At 48.6% G+C, this 15,780-nt stretch overlaps 1 protein-coding gene across 1 annotated transcript in view; it reads left to right on the top strand.

Moving 5' to 3' along the window:
* ZC3H7B (zinc finger CCCH-type containing 7B) overlaps window positions 1-15,780 on the top strand; it is an 87,669-nt gene that overhangs the window by 37,016 nt on the left and 34,873 nt on the right. The window contains exons 6-10 of the mRNA XM_074227023.1: window positions 3,115-3,195; window positions 4,928-4,984; window positions 11,187-11,229; window positions 14,187-14,413; window positions 15,162-15,492. Of these exons, the coding sequence (XP_074083124.1) occupies window positions 3,115-3,195; window positions 4,928-4,984; window positions 11,187-11,229; window positions 14,187-14,413; window positions 15,162-15,492 (739 nt within the window). The remainder of the gene's footprint in view (window positions 1-3,114; window positions 3,196-4,927; window positions 4,985-11,186; window positions 11,230-14,186; window positions 14,414-15,161; window positions 15,493-15,780) is intronic.

Here is a 15,780-nt window from a genome sequence, read left to right on the forward strand (position 1 = left end):
ATTAAGACCCTGGTCTGATCTTTGACATTTCTTCATTTAATAAGCAACAGTCATTTCTTGGCGTGCTGTCTTATTTTTTAGAGTTAAGACGCTCATAGCTGGCTTCTGAAAAACATGTCAGTTAAAACACAGCCCAACCTTTCCCTGCATTATAAAATCAACTTAAGGAGTGAACCCTTTATAGATCGTGGAAAATACTGGGTACCGCTTTCTAGATTTGACATTTCACGTGGAGAAAATTATAATTATTGATATGAGGTAGGAATTGATGGGAGCTAATACAAAATACAATATGGGGGATGGATTAGGGGAAGCTGCCTAGAGAAGGTGATACCCAGACTGAGCCTGGAAAGAAGGTGAGATCCTGAAGGGTTAGAGTGAGGTGTGGGCTCTCCAAGCATTGGCGTGGAGGTAGGAGATGGCATTTCAAGTCTGGGGAGCAGCTGGTAGGCTGGCATGACCGGCAGTCCTGGAGGGGAGGGGAGCCACAGTATGAGACCAGAAAGCTAGTTTGCTTCTCAGCTGCAGTTCTTGTATGCGACCCCTACCCTCACCTCAATCTGGAGTCAAGTGCACCAGGATCAGGTGCCGCACATTCATTCTGAGTCATTAGGAGAAGTTTTCTGCTTTTTTGTGTCCTGACTCTCATAGTGAACTCCCCAGAATAGTATTATTAAATATTAAAATAAAATACATAGGATTTCAAAGGAGGCCAAATCTAGTTAGATAACATTATGAAAATATTACTTAAAAAAAACTAGGGGCAGCTAGGTGGCACAGTGGATAGAGCACCGGCCCTGGAGTCAGGAACCTGAGTTCAAATCCAGCCTCAGACACTTAATAATTACCTAGCTGTGTGACCTTGGGCAAGTCACTTAACCCCATTGCCTTGCAAAAAACAAACAAACAAAAAAAACCCAAACTAGTTCATGAGCCCCAGATTGAGAAGTTCTCCATTAAATGGAGCTTTCTTTGTATCTCCTAATCTATCTTCAGCTTTCTTTTAACTGTCTTGCTGCCACCCTTCTCAATCTGGAGTTAATTCTGCTGGTGGGGTTGGGAGCCAAATGGGAGCTGAGTAGTTCTGCCTTCTCTCTATTGGTTCCAGTGTCTCATCATTGACTTCAGGCAATGGGAGTTGATCAAGCCTTGTCTTTTCCCCGCTTGCTCCAAACACAATAAGATATTATTTCATCATTACTTAAATACGTAGTGTCTACCTTCCCTTCCCTTCGCTATCCTTTAACCTCAGACTACCCTTCTTTAAAGCAGACAGGGACAGCTTCACTATCGTCTCCATTTTCCTGATGGAGAAATAGAGACAATAATCAGAATTAAATGTTGTAGTGTCTTTTCAGGTTTGCAAAGTGGTTTCTGTTATGTTTTATGTTTTAAGTCCCGAGTTCAAATCCAGCCTCAACCACTGGCTGTGTGACCCTGAGCAAGTCACTTCTTTAACCCTTAGTGCTAGTTTCCTCATCATTAAAATGAACCGGAGAAGGAAATGGCAAAGCAGCCTGGCATCTTTGCCAGGAAAACCCCAAATAGGGTCATGAAGAGTCAGGCGTGACTGAACAGCATTATGAGTGTTATCTCATCTGATCCGAGAGAATAGAATCTAAGGCTGGTGGAGGGCTGCGATCATTCCCAGTCAGCACCCCACTGGTTAGTGCCTTATTTGGGTTATCATTAACTGTCGTGACAACAGCTCGCATTATATTGGGGAATAGGGTTTAGAAAGTCCTCACCAGTTCATGGGCGTGTTACCCTTCAACCTCAGACCTCCCAGAAAGCAGGAGGCCTGTCTTATGCTTCTGTGTCTACCTCAGTACCCCAGCCACTGAGAGCTCTTAGTAAATATTTATTGAAAATTAATAGGACGGGGCGGCTAGGTGGCAGAGTGGATAAAGCACCAGCCTTGGAGTCAGGAGTCCCTGGGTTCAAATCTGGTCTCAGACACTTAATCATTACCTAGCTGTGTGGCCTTGGGCAAGCCACTTAACCCCATTTGCCTTGCAAAAATCTTAAAAAAAAAACCATTAATAGGACAGAGATTCTTTGGGACATTGAGGCAGATCATCTAAAGATCACTTATCTTCCTTTGGAATATATTTGTCAAAGACTAAATATCTAGGAGAGGCCTTAGAACAGGGAATGTCAGAGTTGAGAGGGGCCTTAGAGTAGAAGTCAGGGCTGGGAGAGTCTTTGGACATCATGCTTTCTGATCCTCTCATTTTACAGAGAAGGAGCCCGAAGCCCAGGGAAGTAAAGGCCACATGGCATCGACTAAGTGGCACAGTTTGGAACGGACCCCCTCTTTACTCCACTCACCATGACCTGATAGGCTGGGCTGGGCTTTTCCCATGCCTCCCTTTTCGGGCCACCTCTCTTCTGGCAGGGATAAAGACAGCTAAAACTCATAACCAATCCTGTAGCTGGGAAGAGCCAGGGAGGTCACTGGATTGATTTTTAGCTCCCCCCACTAGTCTATCACTTATCAAGGATTTATCGGGCCAGGTTCTGAGGATGTCTCTGCCCTTGAGGAGCTTCTCTTCTGGCAGGCATAGGCCCCAGGGGCAGGGGAGAGGGGTAGGCAGTGGCTCCTGGGAGCTGGGGCCCAGTTCAGGACCCTCGGCCTCTCATGGAGGCAGCAGAGACAGGGAAGTCAGCCCTTGGTGGGGGGGGACAAACTTTTTTTTAACCTTACAAAAGCCCTTAATTCCATCCACCTGATGCTTGTGTGTGTGCTGATGAATGTTTAACAACCAGCTCTCCAAAATTCAGGGCCCACTTTGAAATTTCATCTGCATTATCCACATTTCTCCCTCCCTTAACCCCAGAGAGCAACAAACAATAGCCTAAATGCTGATTTGTTAGGGCAGGCTGGTTTCTGAGGTGTGCATTCCTAGTGAACATTTAACAATCAGCTCTCACAAGCTGGTAGGAGCTGGCACCAGCACACTCCACTTAGAGAGACTTCAGACAGGGAGGAAATAATTGGTGAGGTGAAGGGGACAAGGGAGGGGATCCAGATGTCATCATTTCCGTTCCTCTTGGGGACCAAGCACCCCACTTTTTTCTCCCTCTTGTTTAACATTTCCTTCCCTTCCCCAGGATGAAAGTGTCACTCAACTCAGTCGGGAGCTGGCCCAGAAGTTGAGGCTGCCTTGCCGAAAAGCATACAAGAGACCTCAGGTGGGCAGGGGGCCTTGGTTCCTAGGGGGTGGAGGTGGGAGTGGTTGGGAAGGGCCCCCCAGCCTCTCCTTCCTGGGAGGCTGGCTCCTAGTCTGGCTGCATGATTCCTGAAGTCATCAGGGTGGAGATGGGCAGATTGCAGAGAATCTTTGAGCATCTGCCCCCAAGTCACTTCTGAGGGGCAAATGCGTGAGATCCCTCTGGATTTTCCTCAGTCTGGGGCAGGTGCTGGGATTGTTGGGGACCCAGGAAAGGTCCATGACCAGACAGATTCTGAGCAGCCCAGCAGGTGAGACAAGGGGGACGACAGGAGCTTGAGGCAGAGAAGGCTTTGGCCATTCTTGGGGTTCTTGTTGCCTGACTCTCCTCTGCCCCATTTACCTGTGTGACCTTGGCTATGCCACTTCCCCTTTGTCTAGCTGGGCTCCAGGTCCCTTCCCCTGGAAATTCGTGACCTATGACCCTGGGTCCCTGAGCCCCGACCCACATGGATATGGAGGAAGGTGGGCCTTTTTTTTTTGTGCTCCTAGGTCCGCCTTGGTCCTCTAGACCATTGGCAGGGTTGCCCAGGGACCCCTCCCACGTTTCATTAAGCATCCCTTGCCACAGTCAAATGACCCATCCTGGGCAATTTGGGTTCATGGCTGAATAAGGGCCATTGCCTTTGCATAGACTAGTATTACTTTTTTTTTCCTTTGGCCTTTTCACCTTTTAATATATAAACCTGCCAGGTTGTGATTGGTTTAGAAATCCTTTAGAGAAAGCCTGTAAGGCCCCCTTCCAGGTAGCATGTCTCCTAAAGCCAAACTTGGAACTTTCCTAAGAAATAGGCGGGGGGGAAGGGGGCATGAAAGTGGAGCAAAGTGTCAGCTCTGACACCAGGAGAATGGAGTTCAAATCCCCCTGGGACACTTGAGGGACCTTGGGCCCTGCTTTCCTCCTTTGCAGTGTCTATCTCCCACTCCCCAGCACCTCCCTGGCTTCAGATCTGATTTCCTGAATTGCATGAACCACAGTGGCCTTGGCCTGTACCAGGAACAGCCAGTATTATCTTGTCCAAGGGACAAGAGAGACCTGGGCATGGTCGTCATGACCCACAGACTGGTCCTCTACAAATACAGACAGATATCCTGCCCTCACAGAACTTCTGTTCTAAGGAGGGAAGCTAGTCCATAGAGGGAGCTGGGGGCCCAGGAGGAACCCTGGTGGAGGAGAGGCTGGGTTCTGGGCATGAGAAAGGGCAGCGGCTGTGACAGCCAGTGGGCAGCCAGGGTGGCCTAGTGCTTCGCCCGCTGTAGAATAACATGACAAAGGATCTTTCAAGAAGGTTCTGGACTGTACAGTGGGCTGGGGGTGGGGGGAGGGAGGCAGGGCTCCTGGGAGGGTAGAATGGAAATGAATTCTTTAGGATTCAGGAGGATGGATGCGTGTGCTGGGAGATGTGGGGCTGGACGCATCAGGAGGCACTAGATTCTGTGTAGGGGAGCGCCCTGGAGCTCTCGGGAGTGATGGGGCCACTGGGAGATTTAGAAGTCATTCATGAGCCACACACAGTGATCAGCTTAAAAACGGGCCTGCGATTCTGACAGATCTTTAATTCCTCCCTAAAAGCTCCAAGATTTATTGAATTTTGAGTCCTGCCTGTGGTTGTCTTGGCAGTGCAGACCAAATGATTTCATGGGCATATTGTCCATAATCCTCATCTCTCCCTCTCTCTCTCTCTCATACACAGGAATTGGAAACCTTCTCGCTGCTCAGTAATGGCACCTCGTCTCCCTTAGCAGATCAGGTAGGTGGGCCCCTTTGCTTCCAGGTGTGCACCTTCCTTGGGCCCCCCTCATTGTCCAGTCTCAAAAAAGAAAGTGGATGGTGTTTCCTCCCAGGGTTTGGGCACCATGCTGACCAGCTCCTTCTCATTCCCTCTACTTGACAAGCAGCCAGGTGGGGCAGTGAATAGAACTCTGTCTGGCCTTAGAGTCAGGAGGACAGGCGTTCGAATGTGGCTTCAGACACTAGCTGTGTGACCTTGGGCATGTCACTTCACCCTGATGGCCTCACATCCAGGGCATCTCCAGTCTGACCACTGGACCCAGATGGTCCTAGTGGATAAAGTGAGGCTGGTGACTTAGCACCGCCCCCCTCACCCAAATCCAACCCATATGCTTGTTATGGCATCACCTCCCAGATGTCCTGATTTTCTTGGAGAATGAAGGACAAACATCATCATTAGTGGAAATGAGATCTAGATTCAAGTCATTTCCCCCTCTGAGCCTCAGTTACCTCTCCTCTAAAATGAAGATAATAATGCTTGCCCCCCCCCAACCTGGTCAGAGATGTTAGAACCCCAGAGTTCTGAGAATATTGTTGCCATTCAAGGTTTTGCCCAAAGCTTTCCTGGGGACTCACTGCAGGAGTCACAGGGGCTCCCTTTGTCTAGCTCTCAGTGGTCATTCTTCATAGAAATGATCCTAGAACGTTGAACATAGACTATTCCAGCTGGGAGGGAGCTTAGAACAGGGGATGTCAGGGCTGGGAGGGAGCTTAGAACAGGGGATGTCAGGGCTGGGAGGAGCCTTAGAACAGGGGGTGTCAGGGCTGGGAGGGAGCTAAGAACAGGAAATATATGAACTTCGAGCAGCTGCACTTGGAACCTGGTAACAAGACTATCTGAAGCGGCCTTTGGCTGCTGTGAGGTTCTCTCATGACTTGCCTCTAGCCTGTCATCTCAGACTCTACATCTTCCTTTTCCTTCCCCCCAAGTGTCTTTGTGTGTGTGTGTGTGTGTGTGTGTGTCTGCATGTGAGCTCAGAGCTATCACCTTGCCCTGCTCCTCTCTCCGCATCTTTCCTCTTTGTGAATATCATCCATTCTGGCACTCAATACAGGGGTACCCCCACTATACCCCTGGCTCCCCTTCCCTCATCCTCATTTCTCCAGTTGCATCAGATGGCATCTAGAGCCAGCTCACTGGCCCTGTGCTGCCGCCGTTCTTATCTTCCCTCCTTTCATTGGTCCTGCGGATGACCTGACCATTTTTCCAGTTGCCCAACTTAAAACCTGGGAGATTTTCCCAGAACGCAGCCCAAGACCTGGCTCATAGTAAGTTCTTACTAGATTGTTGCCACCCAACTACCCCCTGCCACTTGCTGAGACTTGTGGCTTCTTGTGGTTGTTCAGGTGTGTCTGGCTCTTTGTGACCCTGTGGACCATATTGTCCATAGGGTTTTCTTGGCAAAGATTCCTTCTCCAGCAGAGTAAGGCCAACAGAGGTTAAGTGACTTTCCCAAGGTCACAGAACTAGTAAGTGTCTGAGGCTAGATTTGAACTCAGGTCTTCCTAACTGCGGGCCCAATGGAATCACTGAGTCACCCAGCTAACTCCTACTATCATGGTATAGTGGAAAGGGGTCCAGCTTTGGTGTCCAAATCCAGCTCTCTCATTATTTGGGTGACCTTGAGCAAGTCACTTCTCCTTGGACCTCAATGTCCTCATCTGTAAAATGAAGGGGTTGAATTAGGAGCTCTCTAGGGTCCCTGTCAACATAATGTCTAGGACCCTTTCCCCTTCAACTGTCTTTCAATTTACAAGGCCACCCCAGTTTACACCACTTGCCTGGATTGTCTCCAGTCCCTCTTTCCCAATCTATCATCCTCCTCATGTACAGGTCTAATCAGGTCACTACCACACTCAAGAAATTTCCTTGGCTCCCTATTTCCTGTATGAGAAAATTCTAAATTTGCAGCTTTGTTATTTAAATTCCAGATCTAATGTGGATTACTGAAAATCATAGAATGTCAGAGTTGGAGACAATGAACCCATGCCAACTGAGCCCACAGCTGAATAGGAATCTGCTCTGAAAGACCAGTTTCTCCCCATCAAATGGTCCCTATCCAGTCTTCATTTGGAGACCTCTAGCAATGGAGAACTCTAACCTTGAGGCAATGCCTTCCACTTCTCTGAATTCATAAAAGTTAAACCAAACTCATTACATTATCATTTCAGGAGGGCGAGAACTAACAGCTGGGGGCAGGAGGAATAATTATCAATAATATTGGCCTTGTCAGTTGAAAGAAGACAGATTATAATTATTATATTATCATATGGAATTATGAAATATAATTATGATGTGGAAAAATTTTTATAACATAATAATAGGGAAACTTAAATCCTCTGGCCACATAATGAAAAGATAGGACTCTTTGGGAAAAACTGCAGAGTTGGAAATATTCATGGCAAAAGGAGAAGGGGAGGGTAGAGGATGAGCTGGGATGGTGTCATGGAAACAATGAGCGTAAGCTTGGACAGACATTGGAAGATAATGGAGGATAGAAGGACCTGGTGTGCCAGGATCCAGGGGGTCGTGTGCAATTGGACATGGCTGAACAACCGACCAACAAAATTATTGTTAAATGCATAAAAGCAAAGCAATGATATGGAAATACAATCTGTAGACAGTGGTGGGCCTGGTAATGATTGTCATTTGAATTAACGGCCAGTGTAGATGATGAGCTTGGCATCTCCGGGAGGCTGACCAGAAGAGGTCCTTAGGGATCCAGTCCATCCTTGAGCAAGAACCCCCTTAGGAGCCACTTGAAGAAATTCTAGCTGGGTGACTGTGGGTGGTCGTCCGGTTTGATGAGAAGATCTCTTCCCCAGGGAACTGTAGGCAGCCATCCCTTTGAGAAGGTGAAAGAAGTCTCTTGGGTGAATTAGCTTGGAATGAGATGGTCTCGGCTGGGGGATCACGGACAACGTCCTTTTCCTTCTAAATGTCTGCTTTCTCTTCAGCAGAATGGGGACAGGGAGCGAGTGGCCGCCAGAGGGCGCCAGCTGGGCCTCGGGATCACTGTCCAGGCTTCAGCCTTAATGGTGCTCCCCTTGGGCTCCAGTAGGACCAAATTCAAATCCTGCCTTTCTGTGAAGGAGGAGCTGGGAGTTGCCTCAGTGAAGGAAGTTTCCACCTCAGGCATTCCCTGTAGGAGGGAATTATAGAGGTCTTCCCCCCCCCCAAAAAAAAAGAAAAGATACGATAAGGCAAAATCTACCTGCTTCTGATTCCTCCTGATACTTCTAATTCTTCTCCCTGGGACCGTACAGGAAGGGGTGGGGTGAGTGGGGTGGGGAGACAGAGACAGAGGAGAGAGGGGGAGAGAGAGGGAGAGACACAGAGAGAGATGGAGACAGAGAGAAGAAAAGAGAGAGAGAGAGAGAGAGAGAGAGAGAGAGAGAGAGAGAGAGAGAGAGAAGGGAGAGAGAGGAGAGACACAAAAAGAGATGGAGACAGACAGGAGGGAGGGGGAGAGAGACACACAGAGAGAAGGAAGGGGGGGAGAGAGAGAATCCTCCCTTGAGGCTGCCAGTTCTACCCCTATCAGAAGAGAGTTTCCCCAAGTTGTTCATTCCCGTCCAGCTCTTTGTGACCCCGTTAGGGTTCTCTTGGCAGAAACACTGGAGGGTTGACTGTTTCCTTCTCTAACTCATGGACAGATGAGAAAACTTGAAGGAAACCAGATGAAATGACTTGTCCAGGGTCACACAATTAGGAAGTCTCCAAGGCATAATTGAATTAAGGTCTTGACTTCAAGTCTGGCCCTCTGTACCCTATGGCACCCCAGCTGCCCCTCTTGCTCCCCCCAAAGGGGTGAGGTTCTGAGGAGGTAGGAGTGAGATCTGGCACTTGTTTGTTGGTGTGGGCTGAAGGAGAGGGGATCCGGGTTTGTGCTGAGGTTAGGATCCTGGGAGCCTGGAAGGCTCGAGGATGGGGCACCAACCGGATGGGGGAAGTTTGAAGCAGGTTTGGGGAGGAAAGACAATGGAGGAATGAGTCTGGTTCAGGGTTGGCCAGGGTGGAGTCCGGAGTGAAGGGTGTAGTTGAGAGTAAACATATTATATAAGATTCTTTAAAGCCTTGAACCAGAAGCTTCCTCCTTTCTAATTACATTCATTCTGACTCTGTTAATCTGTTTATCTGCCCTAAACTGGGATTCACACCCAACCTGGGACTGAGCGGAACTAGCTGGAAGTTAACCACCTAGTTTCCTATCCAGAACTCCAGACTTCTGGAGCCATTGAGTCTAATCCAGACCCAAACATCCCTGACCAATCCCCATCCATGCTGTACTTGGGCCCTCCAGTGATGGAGGAGTCACTGCTCTTGGAGATGATCCACCCCACTTTTGAACACCTGGCAGGTAGGAGGGCAACAGGATGGTTCACTGGATGAGTGCTGGGCTTGGGGGCCATCCCAAGTTCAGATCCAGCCTCAGACACTTACTAGCTTGTGACCCTGGGCAAGTCACTTCACCTTATTTGCCTCAGTTTCTTCATCTGTAAAATGAGCTGGAGAAAGAAATGGCCGACCTCTCCAGTACCTCTGGTAAGAAAACCCCAAATAGAGTCATGGAGAATCAGACGCAGAGAACTGAACAACGTTGCTAGGAAGTTTATCATTTACCTTGATGTAAAATTTGTATGTTTCTCAGCTTCTTTCTCCCTCCGCTGCTCCTTGTTCTGCCCTCTGGAGTCAGGGAGACAGGGCTGCCATTCTCCCTTAGATGCCCCTCAAATACAAGCCATCTTCTATCCTGGCTGAATACCTGATTCCTACAATCTGTCTTTTCTTTCTCCTCCTACCTGCCCTTCCTCTGGATCTCTTCCAGATCCTTCCTAAAATGTGGTATCCAGAAGGAACGCACAGCTAGTCAACTGGGTGCCAGGCGGGCACTGTGCTCCCTAGGAGCCAGAAGTGACCTGACCTGGGTAGGCGTCAGCACAACACCCCATCTCCTACTATACTCCCGACTTATCTTTATGTACCTGAAGATCAAGGTAGAAGGGCGAAGGGGTGTACTGGCTTCCAGTCCTCCCACTGATCTGACCTAGTGGGAGACCTTGAGCAAGTCATCACACTTGTCAGTGCCTTAGGTACTGTCTTACATAGTTCCGGATGGTTGTGGTCTCCTGCAGTGGTTGAGCTTAAACCCAGAACCAGCAAATGAGCCCAAGGTTTGGGCTGCTTGGCAAAGGTTGAGGTCTACTGAAACCCCCAAGGAAGCAGCAGTGCATAGATTGTACTCTTTTTTTTTTTTTTACAAGGCAGTGGGGTTAAGGACTTATCCAAGGCCACACAGCTAGGAAATTATTAAGTGTCTGAGGCCAGATTTGAACTCAGGTACTCCTGACTCCAGGGCTGGTGCTCTACCCACTGCACCACCTATTCACCCCAAGACTTTTGTTTTTCAATTACAATTTGTTTTGCCCTAGATTTGGCTCTTGGTTTTAGTTTGAGATCTTTGATGGGTTGCACAGTCCGCTAGTGTTCCCCCATGGCTTGGCTGTCATCTGGAAATTTGTTAAGCACATCGTCTATCCCTTTGAGGACAGAGTCCCAGGCCGGAGGCCTCCCTCAGTGGAGACGACAATGACGCTCCTCCAGTGACCATCCTTGGGTCTTGCCATCCAAAGCTTCCAAGGCTGCCTGGCCTCGTTGCACCAACTTTTGATGACTGCTCACCAACAGGGTTGTGTGTACACATGCACACCCACTCAGACACACACTGCACAGACACATACACACACACACACACCAAACACACACTTACACATGTCACACACTCATCTACACACAACACACACACACACACACAGTTCAAACTTGACCTCTTTGTATAAGGGAAAGAAAGCTGGCCAGCTCCTGTGTGAAACGGGGAGATGGGGGGCATCCTAGGAGATCCCCGAGCATGAGGGAGCACAAGAGCTCCCCATTCCCCCTTTCCCTGTATTAATCAACAATTAGACCCTTGCTAGGCACCAGCTGATGCTCTAAGCACAGACGCAAAGAAGGACAAAAATAACCGCTGCCCTCGGTGACTTGTGTTCCGGTGGGGCTGCCATTCAGCCGTGCGGGAGATGTCACTGACAGAGCAGATGAAAGGTGATTTGTGGCCGCCCCCTTCTCTCCTGATGTCACAGTCTCCTCTTTCTCTCCACAGGGAACATCCAATGGACTTGGTTCTATAGATGATATCGAAACAGGTAGAGTCCTCATCCTTGTCTGGGAAATGAATGGGGGGGTGGCTGGGGGGGGTGGGGGCTATCCTGCCTCAGGAGCAGGAAGGTCCAGAGGGAGAGGCCTTGAGAAATAGACCCAAGATTTGAGAGCCTGCCCTTGGCGAGGGTCCCACACTCAGGAAACCTAGAACCTGGGGTTGATTTCAGGAAGCGACTCGATCTTTAGTGGTCCTCAGTTTCCCCTGGGGGGAAGGAGACCTTGCCATCCCTCCCTGTCTTCTTAATCCAGAACTCCATCCTGATACCCAGCTAGGTGGTCAAGCAGATAGAAAGCTAGATTTGGAATAAGAACAAGCCTGAGTTCAAATCCTGCCTCATACTTTCTAGTCCCTGGGCAAATCACGTCATCTCTCTAGGCCTCCATTTCCTTACCTGCCAGTATAGATGATGATAGCATCTACCTCACACAGGTTAAGCTCGAATGAATTTTATAAACACATGTGTATGCCCACATATATAGAGAGAACAAGCCCTCTGTCGATGTAACAAGCAATTATTAAGCACTTACTGTATACCACACAGTACTGTGCCAGCAGACAGAGAGGCTCTAAGTCTTATATCTGACCTGTGATTTTAGTTTGAGACCTTCCTTGGGTTGCACAGCCCACTAATGTTCCTCCATGGCTTGGGCATCATCTGGAAATTTGTAGAGCACATTGTGTATCCCTTTGAGGACAGAGTCCCAGGCTGGAGACCTCCCTCACTGGAGATGACGTGACTCCAGTGACCATCCTTGGGTCTTGTCCCAGTACCCAGAAGCCCCACCACCCTGACTCTCCTAGCCTTAGTCTTGCCCCCTGGTACTGGATCAGATCAGCGTCATGGAAGAGGAAAGACAAGCCTTATTCCTACTTGCTAGTCTCCTGGCTCTCCTTCCACCCCCTCTGCTTGCCCAGGCTGGTCTGCCTCACCCTAGGAAAGGAAGTGAGACAGCAAAAAAGGGAAAAGAGCTCAGACGATCAGCAGAGAATGACGCCTAGGAGAAGAGCCATTCCGTGTTCTGCCTCTCATGGAAGTGGTGGGCTCCAGGTGGAGAATGAGGCATACCTTGTTTCTCATGGCTAGTGTTTTGCAAGGAAGGGGTTCTATCAGCTAGGAGGTAGGAAGCACCTGGATGGCTCAGTAGATGGAGAAATAGGCCTGGAGTCCGGAAGACCTAAGGTCATAGCTGGCCTCAGATACTCACTAGCTGTGTGACCCTGGACAAGTCACTTCCCTCTGCTTGCCTTAATCCACTGGAGAAGGAAATGACAAACCATTCTGGTATTTTTGCCAAGAAAATGCCAGGGACAGTAGATTCCCCAGGCTCAGAAGAGACAGTAACAACTGAACAGCATCTTTGGGAAGGAGTCACTAGGAAGTAACAGTATCAATAAAACATTTTAAAGAGACTATTGATTAAGCAGAGAACTGAGGATATTCTGACAGAATGTTTCCCCTACATCCTCAAAGGTAGAAAAATCAGAATATTAATCCCCTGGCCACTTGGTCTTCATTTACTCCCCAAATACTTATTAAGGAACTCTCGATGAGTTCACAGTCCTCTCCTAGACACGGAGGAAGATGTAAATTTTAGGAAAGCTGTGGTCCCGGTGCGTCTTCCTGGAACTTACCCAGATCCACCGTGGGGTTGGCACAGAGCTCAGTAACCAATCGATAAAAATAATATTGTTAATTCATAGGAAGACTTATGTACCAAAAAATATACTCTGTGAGGTCCTAAGAGGAAAGCCATTGTTTGCTAGGGGTAGTAGAAAGGGCTTCCCAGGCTTGAATCTTCAGGGTCCTTCCTCCCTTCTCCCATTTCCCCACCCCCACCCCCATTTGACCCAGTGCCAGTCTTATTGACGCTCTTCTCCTTCCATCTCACACTCATCACCATGGTTCAGTCCACACTACCTCATTCCTTCTCTCCTGGACAGCCTCCCCACGGTCCATCTCCCACCAACTGTCACCCTGTGACAGCTCCAGGTGGACCATTCACTCTGTTCTTGAAGAAGCTTCCCTCTTGTCTCCAGGCTCTAGTCAAAATGCTCCTTTGTGACATTTAAAATCCTTCACAATCTGGTTCTACTCTTTTTTTTTTCTTGCCCAGTTTCCCATTCCCTTCCTTTTTACCCCCAAGTTTTAGCCAATCTCATCAATTCCCCATGCCACTTCTTGTTTCCTTCCTCCCCCTGACAGCTTCAAATCCCAAGCTCCCTTCAAAGCCTGGTTCCACAGGAAACTTTCTCTGATCCCACCCCTCACTCTCCTCACATGAAACTACTTTGTTCTAACTGTGCTCCATGAGGGAGTTGATCTTTGACCAGTCCCCCAACCCAGAAGACCAGGATTGGAATCACAGAGTCATAACCTAGTCTGAAGCCAGCTGTAGAGATTTGTCCTTTACCTGATTTTCTCTACACCCTGATCTGACCAAACCAAAGGATGCCAGCTCATTGGATGAGCAAAAATGTGATGGGTCTATCCAGGTTTTAAGTAACTTGTCTCTAGGCTGTTTTTCCTCTTTTTACTTTACTATTCTAGTAAATGCCTTTTCTAAGAACTATTTATATCTACTGACTGATTGTTAATGAGAAACACACCAGTGGGGGAAACACACCGGTGGGGGCTTGATGCCACAGTATTCCAAGTAGAAGCCTCAGGGACCTCTAGAACTCACACTAGCAGCCCCCTTACCAGACCCAAGTCTTCATTATAAGGGCCAGTTTGGGGAGCAGCCCAGAATGGTGAAACATTCTGCATCCTCCCCATAGAATGTAAGGAAGTTGAAGGCAAAGTTTGTCTCTGTCTCTTCATCTCCCCACCCCCCACTACCACACACACAAGGCAGGTGATTAATAAATGCTTGCTGAAGTGAATTTTCTAAGCCCTCCCCCAGAAGCTTCTGAGTTTCTCTCTGTCTTCCTCTTCCTCAGATTGCTCCGTGGACCTTCGATGTCTCACAGCCCCAACTACCACCTCTATCCCCGGTTGTGAGATCACCCTCCTTTCTGACCCTGAGGCCAAGGTTTCCACCACAGCCCTCTTCCCTCCCACCACTGACCTGCTGGCCCCTCCGGATGGGACTGGACCTGAAAACATGGAGGACTTCTCTGATGGAGATGTCTTTGGGCCAGAACTGGACTCCCTCCTGGATTCATTGGTGAGACTTGCCAACTCACCAACGCTGCCCACCAGGGGATGCTAGGGATCCCCTCTGTGTCTCTCAGGACTGGGGTCTGCTTGGCTTCACCTATAGCCCCTTACACAAAAATAGGGTGGAAAAATCACAAAAATTAAGTCGATGATCTATTTTGCTTTCAGCCTATACTCCTTCTATTATCTCATTAATCTCCCCTTGAGAAACTAAAGCCTAGAGAGGAAAAGTGACTCATTTGATAATATCCCTTATCAGTGGAGTAGTTGGAATCCATGCCCCAGTCTCCTGGCTTTTGGTCAAAAGTAGGTGCTGGAGGAAAGAGCAGGGGGTCAGAGGAAATCTCATCTATTTAGATGAATAATTATAATGATTTATTTTTATTTAATAACAATACATCAATAATTAAAGCCTCTTTGAACTCAACCATCTATTTGTTCCTCCACTTTTCCTTCTTCCCTACTTTCTCTTTGCCCTTTTGTTTCCAATCCCTTTTCCTTCTCTCATTTCCCTCTCTGCTTTCTCCCTCTCCTGTTGTTCTTAATCCCTTCTTCCTTTTCCTTCCCCTGTTTCTCTTCATTCTCTATTTCTTGTTACCTCCTTCCTTTATCTCTTGTTGCCCATTCTCTTTCATTCCCCTTCTCTATTCTCTTTTCTCTCCTTTCCTCTTCTTTTTCTCTCTGCTTCTCCCTCCCTTCTTCTTCCTCATGCCCCATACCTTCTTTCCTTCTACCTCTTGCCAATCTCTTTGTAGTCTATGGTACAAGGCTCCATTCCAGCTACTGTCCCCAGTGAAATGCCCCAGCGGATCCCTGTGTTCCCAGGCGGGGCACCCCTATTGCCCCCTGTGGTGGGTGGCACCATCCCTGTCTCCAATCCACTGCCCCCGGCATCCTTTGGCCTCGTCATGGACCCCACCAAGAAGATGGCATCCTCCATGCTGGAAGCCTTTGACTCCCCAGCTTCCTCACTGGACACGTTGGATCCTCTGGACTTGCTTCCGTACACAGATGCCCACCTTGAAGCACTGGACAGTTTTGGGCCTGCCAGGGGCTCCCTGGACACACTTGATTCATTCACAGTAGGTGAGTGCTCCTGAAACATGGAAGGTCTGAACTGGGGGGGAACAACTTGGAGACCATCAAGTCCAGTCTCTTCATTTTGGGGGGAAGGAACTTGAGGCCCATTATTAGGGAAGGTCATACAGTGAATTAGTGCTGAAACTTGGACTTGAACCCAGGTCTTATGGGCCTTCAGAGCAGGGTCCTTACCCCATTCTGCCCATTTCCACCATTTTGTGTGTGTGTGTCTGTGTCTATGTGTGTGTGTGTGTGTGTGTGTGTGTGATGACCCTAAAGAGCAGGAAAGACCCT

The sequence above is a fragment of the Macrotis lagotis genome, chromosome 2 (assembly GCF_037893015.1).
Source record: "Macrotis lagotis isolate mMagLag1 chromosome 2, bilby.v1.9.chrom.fasta, whole genome shotgun sequence".
Lineage (NCBI taxonomy): Eukaryota > Metazoa > Chordata > Mammalia > Peramelemorphia > Peramelidae > Macrotis > Macrotis lagotis.